Here is a 13116-nt window from a genome sequence, read left to right on the forward strand (position 1 = left end):
GCCTCCCTGTCATTTAACGTTACGCCCATCATTTTTCGTTTCATCACTCTTTACTTGGTCGCTAGGCTCTTCTAGGGGTGCACGAACAGTAAATTTTGCCACCGAATACTTATAATAGTATCGAATACTTATAGCTTTCGAGTAAAGTAAAATTACCATTAATGTAAAACGATGTTCACATGCTAGCAAGTTTATGTCATTACATTTCACGTTATGGAGCACGGTTTATTGAAAGCACAAATGCAGCATTACAAACAAAACAAATGAGTCGCAGGAAGGTGAAGCGATCAAGAGTGGGAAACAAGGGGAGTCAGAGTTTGGCAAGAACATTTGTCTTCGTAAGTGCAACAAGCGCACTCCTTGGAAGCATTTGTATAACTCGAGGGGCACACTTAAACAATTTGATCACACACGGATGACTCTTGGGAGCTTACGTGGTCGTGCATTATCAGATTAAATTTATAAAGGCAGTCTTGTTGGCCAATTAGCACACGTGCATGAGTTCGAGACAGAAATGAGCGTCGTCTGCGGCAATGGCAGAATTAAAAAAAAAAGCATATTCCTGCCTTGCGTTCTCCCATATACCGGACCTCGAGGATCGCGTGACGCAAACGTCACGGGCCCCACCTTCATTATTTTTCTCTCCTCGCTTTTTTGCGGCGCGGCGCACTTCTGCTGACGGCGTCGCGTGCGAGCTGTTGCGATTGTCTTGTTTCGCGAAGCACACGATTTTTGCGCGCTGTGCACGAGGACACCTGACCAGCGGTATAAGTCTATGCGCACGAATACTGAGGCAGACACAAGCGGATCACAGAGCATGATCCCGCACTGGAACACGGTAAAAAAAATGACATAGTTTCGGTGTATGCGCGCGCGACTGCACGACGTGGGAACAAGCAGACGAAACGGAAGTACATCTATCTTGCTGTGCTGCAAAGTAAAACAAAAACATGCAGACATTCGGTTTGTGTGTCTTATTATTCCTCTAAGCTTTAATTCGTCTAATCTAGCAACATATTACACAAATAACACATGTTGCCTTGAATAATTCTCGAAGTCACGTGTCACCACGAGCAAATCACAGTACGAACACGTGTACGTACGCGCACTAGCGCGTGTACGTCATCCTCCGGCTTGGAGCGCAGCGGCCGCGAGGAGAAGGGAAAACGGCGTTCGGTTTGAAATTTCAGATCTTTGCGCGGCGCGTAGCGATGTAATACTTTGCAGACGCGATCGTTATCACGCATTGTATACTGTGCGCTTGTCAGTTCAAAATGGCCAGACCTGGTGAGGTTAAAACGCTAAAATTTGAGGCGGTGCTCATAACACTCCGCCCACGAAGTCGTTATGTGAGCGCAGACCTTGCAGCGTGACTTGTTGCAGGGATGACAGCCTATGTGAACAGGTTTGGTTGTCTTAGTAGACGTTAGTATGTCGCACAAGTTTTTTGATCGTCGGTAAGCTGCGTGTGGCGGCTCCAGAAACACATTGCTGAGGCGATTACTCTGCATGAGTATGTTATGTTTCTTAAGGATGGCATTAACGTTTGGTACAAGTGGTACATTAACAAAGTGTTCGCTAACCTGGCCTAACCGTTACTTCATCATGGTTACGGAGCCTGTGCATCGTACAGCAAGTTTAGGCCAATACAACTGGCTTTTGAATATTGCACGGCCTTTAGGAGGGTCATTTTCTAAGCAACTTTCTTAACTTCGAAGTCACTAAAATGTCGCCAATTGTTCGTTCAAGTCTCCAATAAAGTCACCGGTTAGTAAATAGAAAACTTTGTTGCTAAACAGACAAGAAAGTGTCTAAATTAAGTGACAAAATTGCTAAAATGGCAAGTGATTACAGACCGGTAAATTATAAAAAACAAAGCTGATTTTGAGTATTCAAAGATGGTTAGGTTAGACAGCCCCAACAGACATGCATGGTTGATGGAAGCGGCGGAAGGTGAAACTTGTTTTGGACTGTCTGACGACAGCCTCCTCTGCAATTCAGGCGTGCAAGGTGCGTCCGAGCGTCGTCTGCTACAGCGCGTGGCAGCGAGGCCCGAAAGCCTCGCTGCCTAATCAGGGGATGCCTAGTAAAGAAAGCATATTTAGGCGGGTGCTATTCTGAAAGAAAACTTGGCGTCACCTGTTGTTTTGTTGGCTTTGCCAGAGCGCAGCCGACAGTACCCGCTTTCTAAAGTGGAAGAGCGAATGGCCTATACTTTGAACCCCACTTCTGACAGTGGGGGGCAAGTGGGTAGATACGTCTATGCTCACATTATGCTCGTACGTATAAATTTGAATTCAACCGAAGTGAACAGTCCCAGAGTATGACGCCTGCTTGTGCTCTGTCTAAACTTCGCATAAACTTCACCACTAGTGCCGCCGGTGCAAAGTCATCTTGTGCTAAAATTGCTGCCAACACACTTGGGCTCGTTCCTTCTACTTCGGCTGTATATGTGTGTTAATTGGCACCCTTTTTCTAATAGCTATGTTTCACCAACTAGCTAGCTCAACAAGAAGTATCCTGAGCATCGTCCGTGTTACACATTTGAGAGTCGTATTTTGTAACGATCCATTTCATTCTCCACTTCTGTCGCCCTTCGTCACTGACTCAGACAGGGTAGCACCGCCGTTATCGCCGGGATCGGCCACTCGGGTCGACGGATAATAAGCGAAAGGAAAAGAAGAATAGGAAAACAAGATGCATATTTTCAAAATGCGGTAACCGCGTCCGCACAGGCAAGGTGCAACTCGTGCAAAGTATACTCACGCGGTCTTGTTTCCGCCTTGAAAGACGAACTGGTTGGAGCCGATGCCTTCGTACTTGGAGATGGCATAGTAGGCGCAAGTGTTGAGGTGGATCAGGTACATCATGTAAAGAAGCGTTCGCAAGACCCTGAAATGATTTGGGAAACCCTATTACACCCCAAGAACAACTGCCACCATTAAAATGAGCTTGCATGTTCAGCAAAATCTTGCCTACGCTCCTTTTACAGTCGTAAATGGAACAACTCTATAGCACTTCAGCATCGGCTGATACGACGAGAAATGTAAAAAATTATTTTTATAACACTGTTCACAATCTCAAATATTCGTGCAATAGCTGCATATTTTACTGTATCTATTACAGCTAGAGTTGTTCTGTGCCGAAAGTTTCCCCGCACAACAATAATGAAGTCTACAACATGGAATAAAAAAAAAGATATCCTTGTTGTCAAATCTCATACTCACTTTGTACTCGCATTTATTACGTTTTCTATGTAAGGATTACTTCACAGCTTTACACCACCGACAGGGAGAGCGACATAAACTCGTACGAAACAGTGTCGTTACTTTGTATGTTTGTGACTGAATTAAACACTTGCCTGATCACATAAGGCGACTTGGCGAGGGCATCAATGCGGTCGAAAAATTCCCAGAATGTCTGTATCTGGGTGGGAAAAGCACATGCGCATGTGATGATATATTAGAAAGTGAGATCAGCGTTTTGAAAGCCGCCATATTAGGTCGGCGTCGTCTTCACAGCGCGTGCATAAAACATGGGCACTCGCCTTGAGCATACGCGGCAACCTGAGCAGTGGGTTGACGCCGTAAAAATAGTACAGGATGTCCAACGGAAGCAGGGAAGCTACGTCCATCTGCAAAACGTTGCATTGCAAGATTGTACAGGCGGTTTCAACTAAATGACCGAATGGCTAAAAAGAAAAAGAAATAACGGACGGCTACGCAAAAGCTAGGCCACAGTAAGCATTCCTTTCTTTTGGTTTTCAACCAGCCAACTTTAACAGGTGAAATGATAATTGTGTGAATATTTAAAGATTGGTTAGCTATACTATTAATTAGAGATTACACGAAAAAAAAAGAACTGACGACAAAGAAACAAGCCAAGTTGCGTGTTTCGAGATGATTTCATTCGTATACAGAGTGTTCCAACTATAATGCATCAATATTTAAATATATGCAAATACCACGTAGCTACAACACAAGCACATTCTCATCCCTCGCAAAATTACACTTATGGTGTCTCCCGAATTACAAACCGCAATGCTCTCACAGCGGAGAGCTCGCGGATCAATACCACGAAACATGGGCTTGGCAGTTTCACACCGAGGTAGAACCCACTCTCAACTCCACTTTCGAGCAACCCATCCTTCGCAGCGACGACCCTAACCGGCTGCAATTGCTCGTCGGTCACGCCCTGGCAGCGGAGGAAACCAGAGGGCGGCCGGGCTAGGCTGACCTTCCACTCGACTCGTAGAATTTTTAAATCGAATAAAAAATGTTTTCAATCAATCCAAGAGTACACATTGCAGAAGTTGAAAATTTACGCCGTTACCTTAAATATAAGCTTGCGGAAGTAGTTCCATCGGGTGAGTTTGGGATCTTCCTGCAAGAGACAAAAAACATGCGTGCAGTGAATGTCTGGAAGGCGCCTTTCTTGTACAGAAAATGCATGCTTAGCGGCAACCCTATAGTGACAAGGGCGCATTAAAGGTTTTCCCGAGCGGAAGAATTGTCGTCCATTATAGACGGTAGCATGAAGCTACAGCGGCTATATGGGGTTCTCAGAAAACAAGCTTCGCAGTAGAAAACAAAAATCCATGGAAATTGCTCGTTTGCGAGAACCGGTTTGTCAAAGCTACTCGTGTTGATGACGGGGGAAAAAGACATGTAAGAACGTTGGGCAGCATAAAATGTAATAAATACACTTGTTCTCCATTAGGCTCAGAGAAAAAAAAAACACGAAAAAACTGCGCAAATTGGTGAACACTTGCGCAGAAATAAAGAAGAAAAAAGGAAAGCAATTAAGAAACTAAATAATCGCTCACGGATGCACCCGACGCGCGAGACGAATCATCAAAGCTCCCGTACAGCCTGCGCCTTTTCTTTATTTCTTTATTTTTGCGCCAGGCGTCATATTTTCACTCAAACATCAACTATCCCAGCACAACGTTCTCTTAAGATGCAAATTAGTTTCGGAGTCGCCAACACGTTTGCTGAGCCCCAACATATCCGTTCCGGTATGAATTAAAATTTGATAGCATTTTCTTCCTCGTTGTTTAAAAGGTCGCAGTTTTGCCCGAAAGGTGAAGCATCAATTCCAATAGCAAATTAGTAGACAGCTATACGAAGTAAGGATAGTAGTTTTGTCGGCCGTATCGATTTGTAAGTATTCGCTTACTAACTAAATTAACAAACATTCTGTCACGCGCGCACTAAAAAAATGTGAACACGTCTCACTCGATCACCGCGGAAACTCGCCGTCCAAATGCTGGAGTCAGGAAGGGCGACAGCAGCAGCGAGCCAGTTGACCTTCGTGCTGCACCTCTCGCTTCAACGCGAACTAAGCGGCGAGAACACAGCACACACGAGACTATCAGCCCTCGTCGCACCTAGACTGTCCCCATCGCAGATCGCTTTCAAGACAGGGCCCGCGTGGCCGCGCATACGCAGCAACCGCTGGAGTAGAGCGCCCCCCCCCCCCCCCTCTCTCTCTCCCTGGTACCTTGCGCGCGATGGAAGACGGCTCGCTTCCTCCCCGCTTTCCTTGCTTGCGCGCGCGAGGTTCACCCTCGTACGCTGTCACTCGATGCGGCGCGCCGCAACACCGCCCTTGTACTTTAACGGAACACCACGGCGACGGCAGAAATGCACTCGGAGTACCCATATAATTGTTATCCCAATAAAACAAAGAATTGAGGCAGCGCGTCAAATGACTGACAAAAAAACGCGAGTGATTACTGGGCTTACCACCCACATGCCGGCGGAGTGGAACCTGATGCGCGACTTGAAGAGAAGTATATCGAGCAGGTACACCAGGTCGGACAGGTAGTCGCAGGCGAAGAAGCCGGCCTCGTCGGCGTGCGAACCTTCCAGGAACACGGCGCGTAGGAAGATGGCCCAGCAGTTGTACAGGAAGCACACGCTCACTGCCAGTTGCCATGATACGTAGAGCTTGCCTGCGGTGCAAGCCATTCGCTTCTGCATTCCCTTCGGTCACTTGCGTCGTTGCAACGTACACGTCTAGGAGTGGGTACAGGTTCTTATGCACTGTGACATATTCTACACGTCAGCAACCGTGAAATTACGCATTCTCTATAAGCCTGGGCTCTCTCGTTTTATTGAAGACGAATGTAGTTACGTATTATGTCGGTAACGCATCATGCACACAAAAACAACGGTAAGCCACGAAACGTGACTCTTCGAGAGCTGACGAGCGCAATGATTCAATACGAACTCTTGGTTACGCACGCTGTTCTCTGGTTCCCGGTGTCCACCGTTGCTCTCTGAGCTGTTAGTGCTCAACGAATCAATACCATCTTTAGCTCCCCTTAAAACAGAAGCTGAACTTCAACAGGCGGGGTGGTAAAATAAAGCGATACATTTATGTGAGGTAATCAAATACTGTGCCAGTCGGACACTTGCCCTTACAGAAAATATCTTTTGAAAATGCTACCAACTTGCAGTTCTCATCGCAAACAAGCTTCGCTAATTCAAATTCTCTGGCATCGCACATTTCAAGGCGCTTCACAACACTGATATCTGTGGTTCACAGTTGCCCTACTTACTTTGAGGGTCGATGGTCCTAGGAAAAGTACAGGCCTTCTTAGAAAAAGAGCAACAGCCTATCCTGATGAACTGTTCCGAATCGGCCTGGCTCTCGGCCGGCACGTCTTCGACGAGTGCGAACGAATCCAACCGCAGCCGACTCTCGTAGTCCTCGCGCTTCTCCGGCGGCGGGGCTGCGTGGCGAAGACGAGCTTTGTTCTATGCGGCTAGAAACAAGTGCGCTTGTGACTAAGCACGTGGCGCTGCTGTAGGTAGTATGGGACAGGTACGTAGATGTTCCTTCGATAATGTAGCATTGGTCAGAATGTAACAAGGTAACGTTCCCTCCATTCTGAACGTTAGATGCTGCGTCGAAATAAGACGCACGCAGTGAACGAGGTGACACAAGGAATTGAAGACATGAAAAGTGCTTACTGCAACAAACTCTAGTTCTGACGGTAATAATTTTTACAGTATGTAGCTATGCGGGACTAGCACGAACCACCTATTCGGCTAGGTAATTTTAGCGGTGGATTATGCACTGCGAAAATGGTTGTTGCGCGACCATAAACTTGTGATGAACAGTCAACCCTCGGCATAGTGCAAAAACTTGAGCGTCCTGCGCATTGCAAAAGGTGCTAGGCACTTACGGTATATCTTTATTTAATGCTACAGCAAATAGCTTCGCTTCAGGAAGCCTTCCATATTTAATATTTCTAAAGCGACTCGAGGGGATGAGAATACAGCGCTCAAATTAATTTGAAAACTAGTCAGAAGGAGACACATATGTTGCTATTGTTGGATACAGACCACTGGGCGAACAAACAGAAACGAAAAGAAAGAAAGGAAAAAGAAAGAGAGAAAGGTCACGTAAAAGTGGGGTAATCTTGACTGGTCTACAGTTAAACCACGTCCTGGCTGAAGGGTACTCATTAAAAACAATGACATAAGTGGCCAGTGCGTAGTACTCACCTGAACTGCTCAAAGTGGATAATATTGTACGTTGGATGTCTGCTTGTATCTACAAGTAAAATGGAGAAGCTGGAAGTATACTATTTTCTGCCCCTTCCACCAAACTCCTCTATACCCAGGCACAAAGATACATATATTATAGTGCAACTGTCAGGCGTCCGTTCCTGCGTAGAGGGTCGGCGCCCCTCGGCGTAACCGAGTGACTGAGCACAGCGAAGGATGAAAGAGCGAACGCGGAGCGGTGGATGAAAGACGGCATGTGCGAAGAGAGCGCGAGGAGGAAAGCGGAGGAAGAGGGTGCAGCGGAAGCACGAGGAGGAAAGCGGAGGAAGCCACCTTGAAGCGCCTCCAGATGGCAGTCACGTCCGCGCATCCGCGGCAGTGGCGGCACCGGCGGTGCGGGGAAACAAAAAGGGAACCAGAAAGCTCGCCTCGCGCATAGCGTTCGTCGCAAGCGTTTCCCTGTAAAGATTACGGTTGCGTAAGCTGCAGTCGCCGGGAAGCGGCAACTGTGTGGCCGGCCTATATATAGCGCCGCGCATCGCGGCTCTGCCACTCGGTGCGGTGACCGGTGCAGTGATCGGCGCGGTGATCGTGGCGGTGATCTGTGCGATGACTCAATATATCGCGAAATGAAAACACGTATCGAGCTGCGCTCAAATTTCGCATTAAGGAGTAACGCAATCACCGGTGATTTTTTTTATTTTGCCATTTCCTTAGGCTAATGTTAAGGACCCTGCTTCCATTACAAAGAACTCTTGCTTGAGTATGTGCGGAACAAGAGGAACCGGCATTGTGATTCATGGCGTTAAATATAGTTAAATTGACTTGCGTACACTGCCAGGTACATGCGACATTTAACTGAGCTCAATGAGAAAAACAATACTGTGCCAGCGACACAAAATAGATTGCTAGTGCAACTGGTGTGACCTTTGACCATTGTTGTTTGCGGCCATTTACATCCATTGCCATTAAAAAAAAAGCTGTACAGGGCACATGGAAAGCTTACTCGGGCTTGGTGTGGGAGGTTCTGCGATGCGTTCCTTGACTCGCTGTGATCGGTGAGAAAAGGCTCGCACCAGGGTCTGTATCCTCTCTGACACAAACTCCGAGGCCGTCGTGTTTTCAGAGTCGGAGCTGCGCAGAGTCAGAGAAAGTTCTGTCAGCTGCGTAGCTGTAGTCTCTTTCCCTGTTCACTGGTTGCTTTTACCGTCACGCTGTTAATGCTGCTATACATATAATCATTCATAAGCGTGCAGAGAAATGCCTTCGCAAAAATGTGTGCACAGCAAGCGTCCGCGGCAAGTATAAGCGAACTAAATGCAGGATCGGAAAGAAACCTTACGAAAATACAGAAAGGCATTGTGTTCATATGCAGGTGAAATGATCTGGTTGTGGAATAAATGTTGCAGTGAAAAGAAGTTGTTCGAAATCTCGCACCGGAACGTTTGAAACGATTCCTGTAAGGAAACTGTAAGTGGGATCAGGATGGAAATTTGAAGAAATAGATCAGATACTTTAAAAGGTATACTGAAGAAGTTACAATGAAATTGTGGTATTGAGAAAAGTCATAAAAAACGATCAAATTGACTCTACAACTTGAAGGCGGCGCAGAGATCACGAAGGGGCTAAAACGATAGCGGTATACAAATTAAAAGTCTGGTCAAAATTAAACTTTGCAACAATGCGGCAGACATTGGGCAGAAGTAATGGCGAAAGTTAAAAGATGCACAAGTAAATAAAAAAATAAGTGAGCCCACTAAAATACTTTGCAAAAGGTAATGCGGGGATCGTATAACGTAAAAATATTCCATTCTGATTTTATCCCAATCCCCTGACGTCACATTTCCGTAACCACTGATGCAAGCATTCGGCGGTGACCTACCACGTTGTTTGAACAGCCCACTCAAACGCTCTCGTCCCTTATACGCGGGCACTTTTGTTTTCTTTGAAAGCAAACAGCATTGCCTATCTTGACAGGTATTTCTTATCTATTTGGCTGACAAGAGGCGAGGAGCAGCACAAAGGGCGAGGGTTTCCGTGGGGCCGAGTTAACGCAGTGAAATTAGATAACCGGATGATGAAGGCGGTGTCGGCGTCGTCGATTGGTCCGCTTTCCCTTACTTAGCTTGCGGTGGCTGGTCGAAAATTGCGGCGGCGTGAAACGGAACGTTAAATATTTCGGTAACATGTATCCCCAGCGAAGAAGTGTTGGCATTGTGATGTCATATAGGAGACGAAAGATCTGATCAAGAAACGTCAATGTATGAAAGCCTCTAACACTACAGCTAGAATAGAACTGGCAGAACTTTCGAAGTTAATCAACAAGCGTAAGACAGCTGACAAAAGGAAGTATAATATGGATAGAATTGAGCATGCTCTCAGGAATGGAGGAAGCCTAAAAGCAGTGAAGAAGAAACTACGAATTGGCAAGAATCAGACGTATACGTTAAGAGACAAAGCCGGCAATATCATTACTAATATGGATGAGATAGTTCAAGTGGCTGAGGAGTTCTATAGAGATTTATACTGTACCAGTAGCGCCCACGACGATAATGGAAGAGAGACTAGTCTAGAGGAATTAGAAATCCCACAAGTAACGCCGGAAGAAGCAAAGAAAGCCTTGGGAGCTATGCAAAGGGGGAAGGCAGCTGGGGAGGATAAGGTAACAGCAGATTTGTTGAAGGATGGTGGGCAGGTTTTTCTAGAGAAACTGGCCACCCTGTATACGCAATGCCTCATGACTTCGAGTGTACCGGAATCTTGGAAAAACGCTAACATAATCCTAATCCATAAGAAAGGGGACGCCAAAGACTTGAAAAATTATAGACCGATCAGCTTACTGTCCGTTGCCTACAAACTATTTACTAAGGTAATCGCAAATAGAATCAGGAACACCTTAGACTTCCGTCAACCAAAGGACCAGGCAGGATTCCGTAAAGGCTACTCGACAATAGACCGTATTCACACTATCAATCAGATGATAGAAAAATGTGCGGAGTATAACCAACCTTTATATATAGCTTTCATTGATTACGAGAAAGCGTTTGATTCAGTCGAAACCTCAGCAGTCATGGAGGCTTTGCGGAATCGGGGTGTAGACGAGCCGTATGTAAAAATACTGAAAGATATCTATAGCGGCTCCACAGCCACCGTAGTCCTCCATAAAGAAAGCAACAAAATCCCAATAAAGAAAGGCGTTAGGCAGGGAGATACGATCTCTCCAATGCTATTCACGGCGTGTTTACAGGAGGTATTCAGAGACCTGGATTGGGAAGAATTGGGGATAAGAGGTAATGGAGAATACTTTAGTAACTTGCGATTCGCTGATGATATTGCCTTGTTTAGTAACTCAGGGGACGAACTGCAATTCATGCTCACTGACCTGGAGAGGCAAAGCCGAAGGGTGTGTCTAAAAATTAATCTGCAGAAAACTAAAGTAATGTTTAACAGTCTGGGAAGAGAACAATAGATTACGATAGGTAGTGAGGCAATGGGAGTGGTAAAGGAATACATCTACTTAGGACAGATAGTGACTGCTGGTGCGGATCATGAGACTGAAATAATCAGAAAAATAAGAATGGGCTGGGGTACATTTGGCAGGCATTCTCAGATCATGAACAGCAGGTTGCCATTATCCCTCAAGAGAAAAGTTTATAACAGCTGTGTCTTACCAGTACTCAAGTACGGGGCAGAAACCTGGAGGCTCACGAAAAGGGTTCTACTTAAATTGAGGACGACGCAACGAGCTATGGAAAGAATGATAGGTTTAACGTTAAGGGATAAGAAAAGAGCAGATTGGGTGAGGGAACAAGGAACAAACGCGAGTTAATGATATCTTAGTTTAAATCAAGAAAAAGAAATGGGCATGGGCAGGACACGTAATGAGGAGGGAAGATAACCAATGGTCATTAAGAGTTACGGAATGGATTCCAAGGGAAGGGGAGCGTAGCAGAGCGCGGCAGAAAATTAGGTGGGCGGATGAGATTAGGAAGTTTGCAGGGATAACATGGTCACAATTAGTACATGACCGGGGTAGTTGGAGAAGTATGGGAGAGGCCTTTGCCCTGCAGTGGGCGTAACCAGGCTACTGCTGCTGCTGCTGCTGATGATGATGATGATGATACGTGTCGAAGGACTCGAAAATGTTATACTGCCACCCAAAATGTGTTATTATATGCAAAGAAATCCGTTCTCCTAGTATCCAGTGCGACAGCGCTCGGTGGGCAGCCATCTTTTATTAATTTTGGAACGGAGCAGTCTCTGGCTATCCCCCCCCCAAGAAAAGGATTCAGCTTTGTTCGGCGTATTACTGCTTATTTAATGCGTGCACGTAACTTTGACGTGGATTTCGCAGTGTTGTGAGGTCGCGTGTCGGACAGGCAAATTGGTCGCAGCTGGAAAATTTTTGACCCATAGCGGAGTGCTAATGGCGAAAAAGGGATAGAACCAGAAATATTTTTTACAAGACAGTCTTTCTTAGCGGGTTACCACCACTTTCCCGCATGGGGTATGTCTCATGCCTCTTACCGAGGGCCGATCCCTGAGATAGTGCAGCCTAAAAATGTGGGCCGTTATGTACAACTTGGTATGTGCCCCTGAGGCTACTGGCCGCCGTGATGTTACGGACATTATATTGACGAAATAAACATACATAATATTGTCCGACGGCAGAGTTCGAACCCCAAGCCTGTTCTAACCATTAGACCACGGGCGCGTGCATAGAACATCCTTAAGCGTTTCCACCGTGCAAGTCAGTGCGTTGAGACACTTGGCACGTTTTATTGCAATATGAATTATGTGAACACTCCACACGATCTTTCGCCGTAGTCGATAATTACGCATAAAAATACTGATTTCTTTCGTTTTATCAAGTATTCTGAAGGACGTCACTCACATTATCTGTACACTTTCGATTTGCGTCATAATTTGAACGACAGGCGGCGAAATATGTCTAGGCGCACAGAGTGGTGCCCAGAAGCAGCGGAAATTTCCCCGTGTGACAGGAGTATACGACCTCAGGTTATAGACAGCTTTGCTTGCAGTGACGAATTATACCACAGCTATGCAGATTCAGTCGGGTTGTCTCATCTCTTTCTCACACGTAGTAGCATGGAAGTGTACCTGTCGGTGCAGGGTTTCTGCAGCGAAGCACCGCGCCCCTCACATCGCGCAAACAAAACGCCAGCGAGAAGCTGTTGTGAAGCGCTATTCGCACTGAAGCAAGGAGGGCCCGGGTGCGTGCCAAGACCACTCCGTGGTCCAGACACAGGAATGATGCGCTGCTGCGTGTGCTACGCACGCTGCAGCTGAACGTCGGGGCGCCCAGACGCGGCGCTGCGGAAACAGGAGGCCGAGGCTATATGTAAGAACGCCTTCAAAAACCCTGCAGTTGAAAAGCTCGAAGCAGATGTTAAATCTCGGAAATTATTTAAACTTAACTGTCATCACACCTCAAAATGTGGGCTGATCCCAAGGATAGTGCAGTCTCAAAATACTTTCTTCCATACTTTCTCCTATCCCTTAATAATCTTCAGATCATCCCGGTTTAAATAAGGCCGTTTTCACCCCCATGCGCTGTGGGGCGTATGAATATCTG

The 13116-nt window shown here is 46.3% G+C and overlaps 1 protein-coding gene across 5 annotated transcripts in view; it reads right to left on the reverse strand.

The window, feature by feature from the left end:
- CngB (Cyclic nucleotide-gated ion channel subunit B) overlaps positions 1 to 13116 on the reverse strand; it is a 65013-nt gene that overhangs the window by 17363 nt on the left and 34534 nt on the right. For all 5 annotated transcript variants that reach the window (XM_070526098.1, XM_070526079.1, XM_070526087.1 and 2 more), the window contains 7 exons: positions 8527 to 8654; positions 6566 to 6739; positions 5748 to 5956; positions 4333 to 4383; positions 3548 to 3634; positions 3362 to 3426; positions 2767 to 2892 (listed from right to left, as the gene is read on the reverse strand). In XM_070526098.1, the coding sequence (XP_070382199.1) occupies positions 2767 to 2892; positions 3362 to 3426; positions 3548 to 3634; positions 4333 to 4383; positions 5748 to 5956; positions 6566 to 6739; positions 8527 to 8654 (840 nt within the window). The remainder of the gene's footprint in view (positions 1 to 2766; positions 2893 to 3361; positions 3427 to 3547; positions 3635 to 4332; positions 4384 to 5747; positions 5957 to 6565; positions 6740 to 8526; positions 8655 to 13116) is intronic.

This window comes from Dermacentor albipictus, chromosome 1 (assembly GCF_038994185.2).
Source record: "Dermacentor albipictus isolate Rhodes 1998 colony chromosome 1, USDA_Dalb.pri_finalv2, whole genome shotgun sequence".
In the NCBI taxonomy this organism is placed as follows: Eukaryota; Metazoa; Arthropoda; class Arachnida; order Ixodida; family Ixodidae; genus Dermacentor; species Dermacentor albipictus.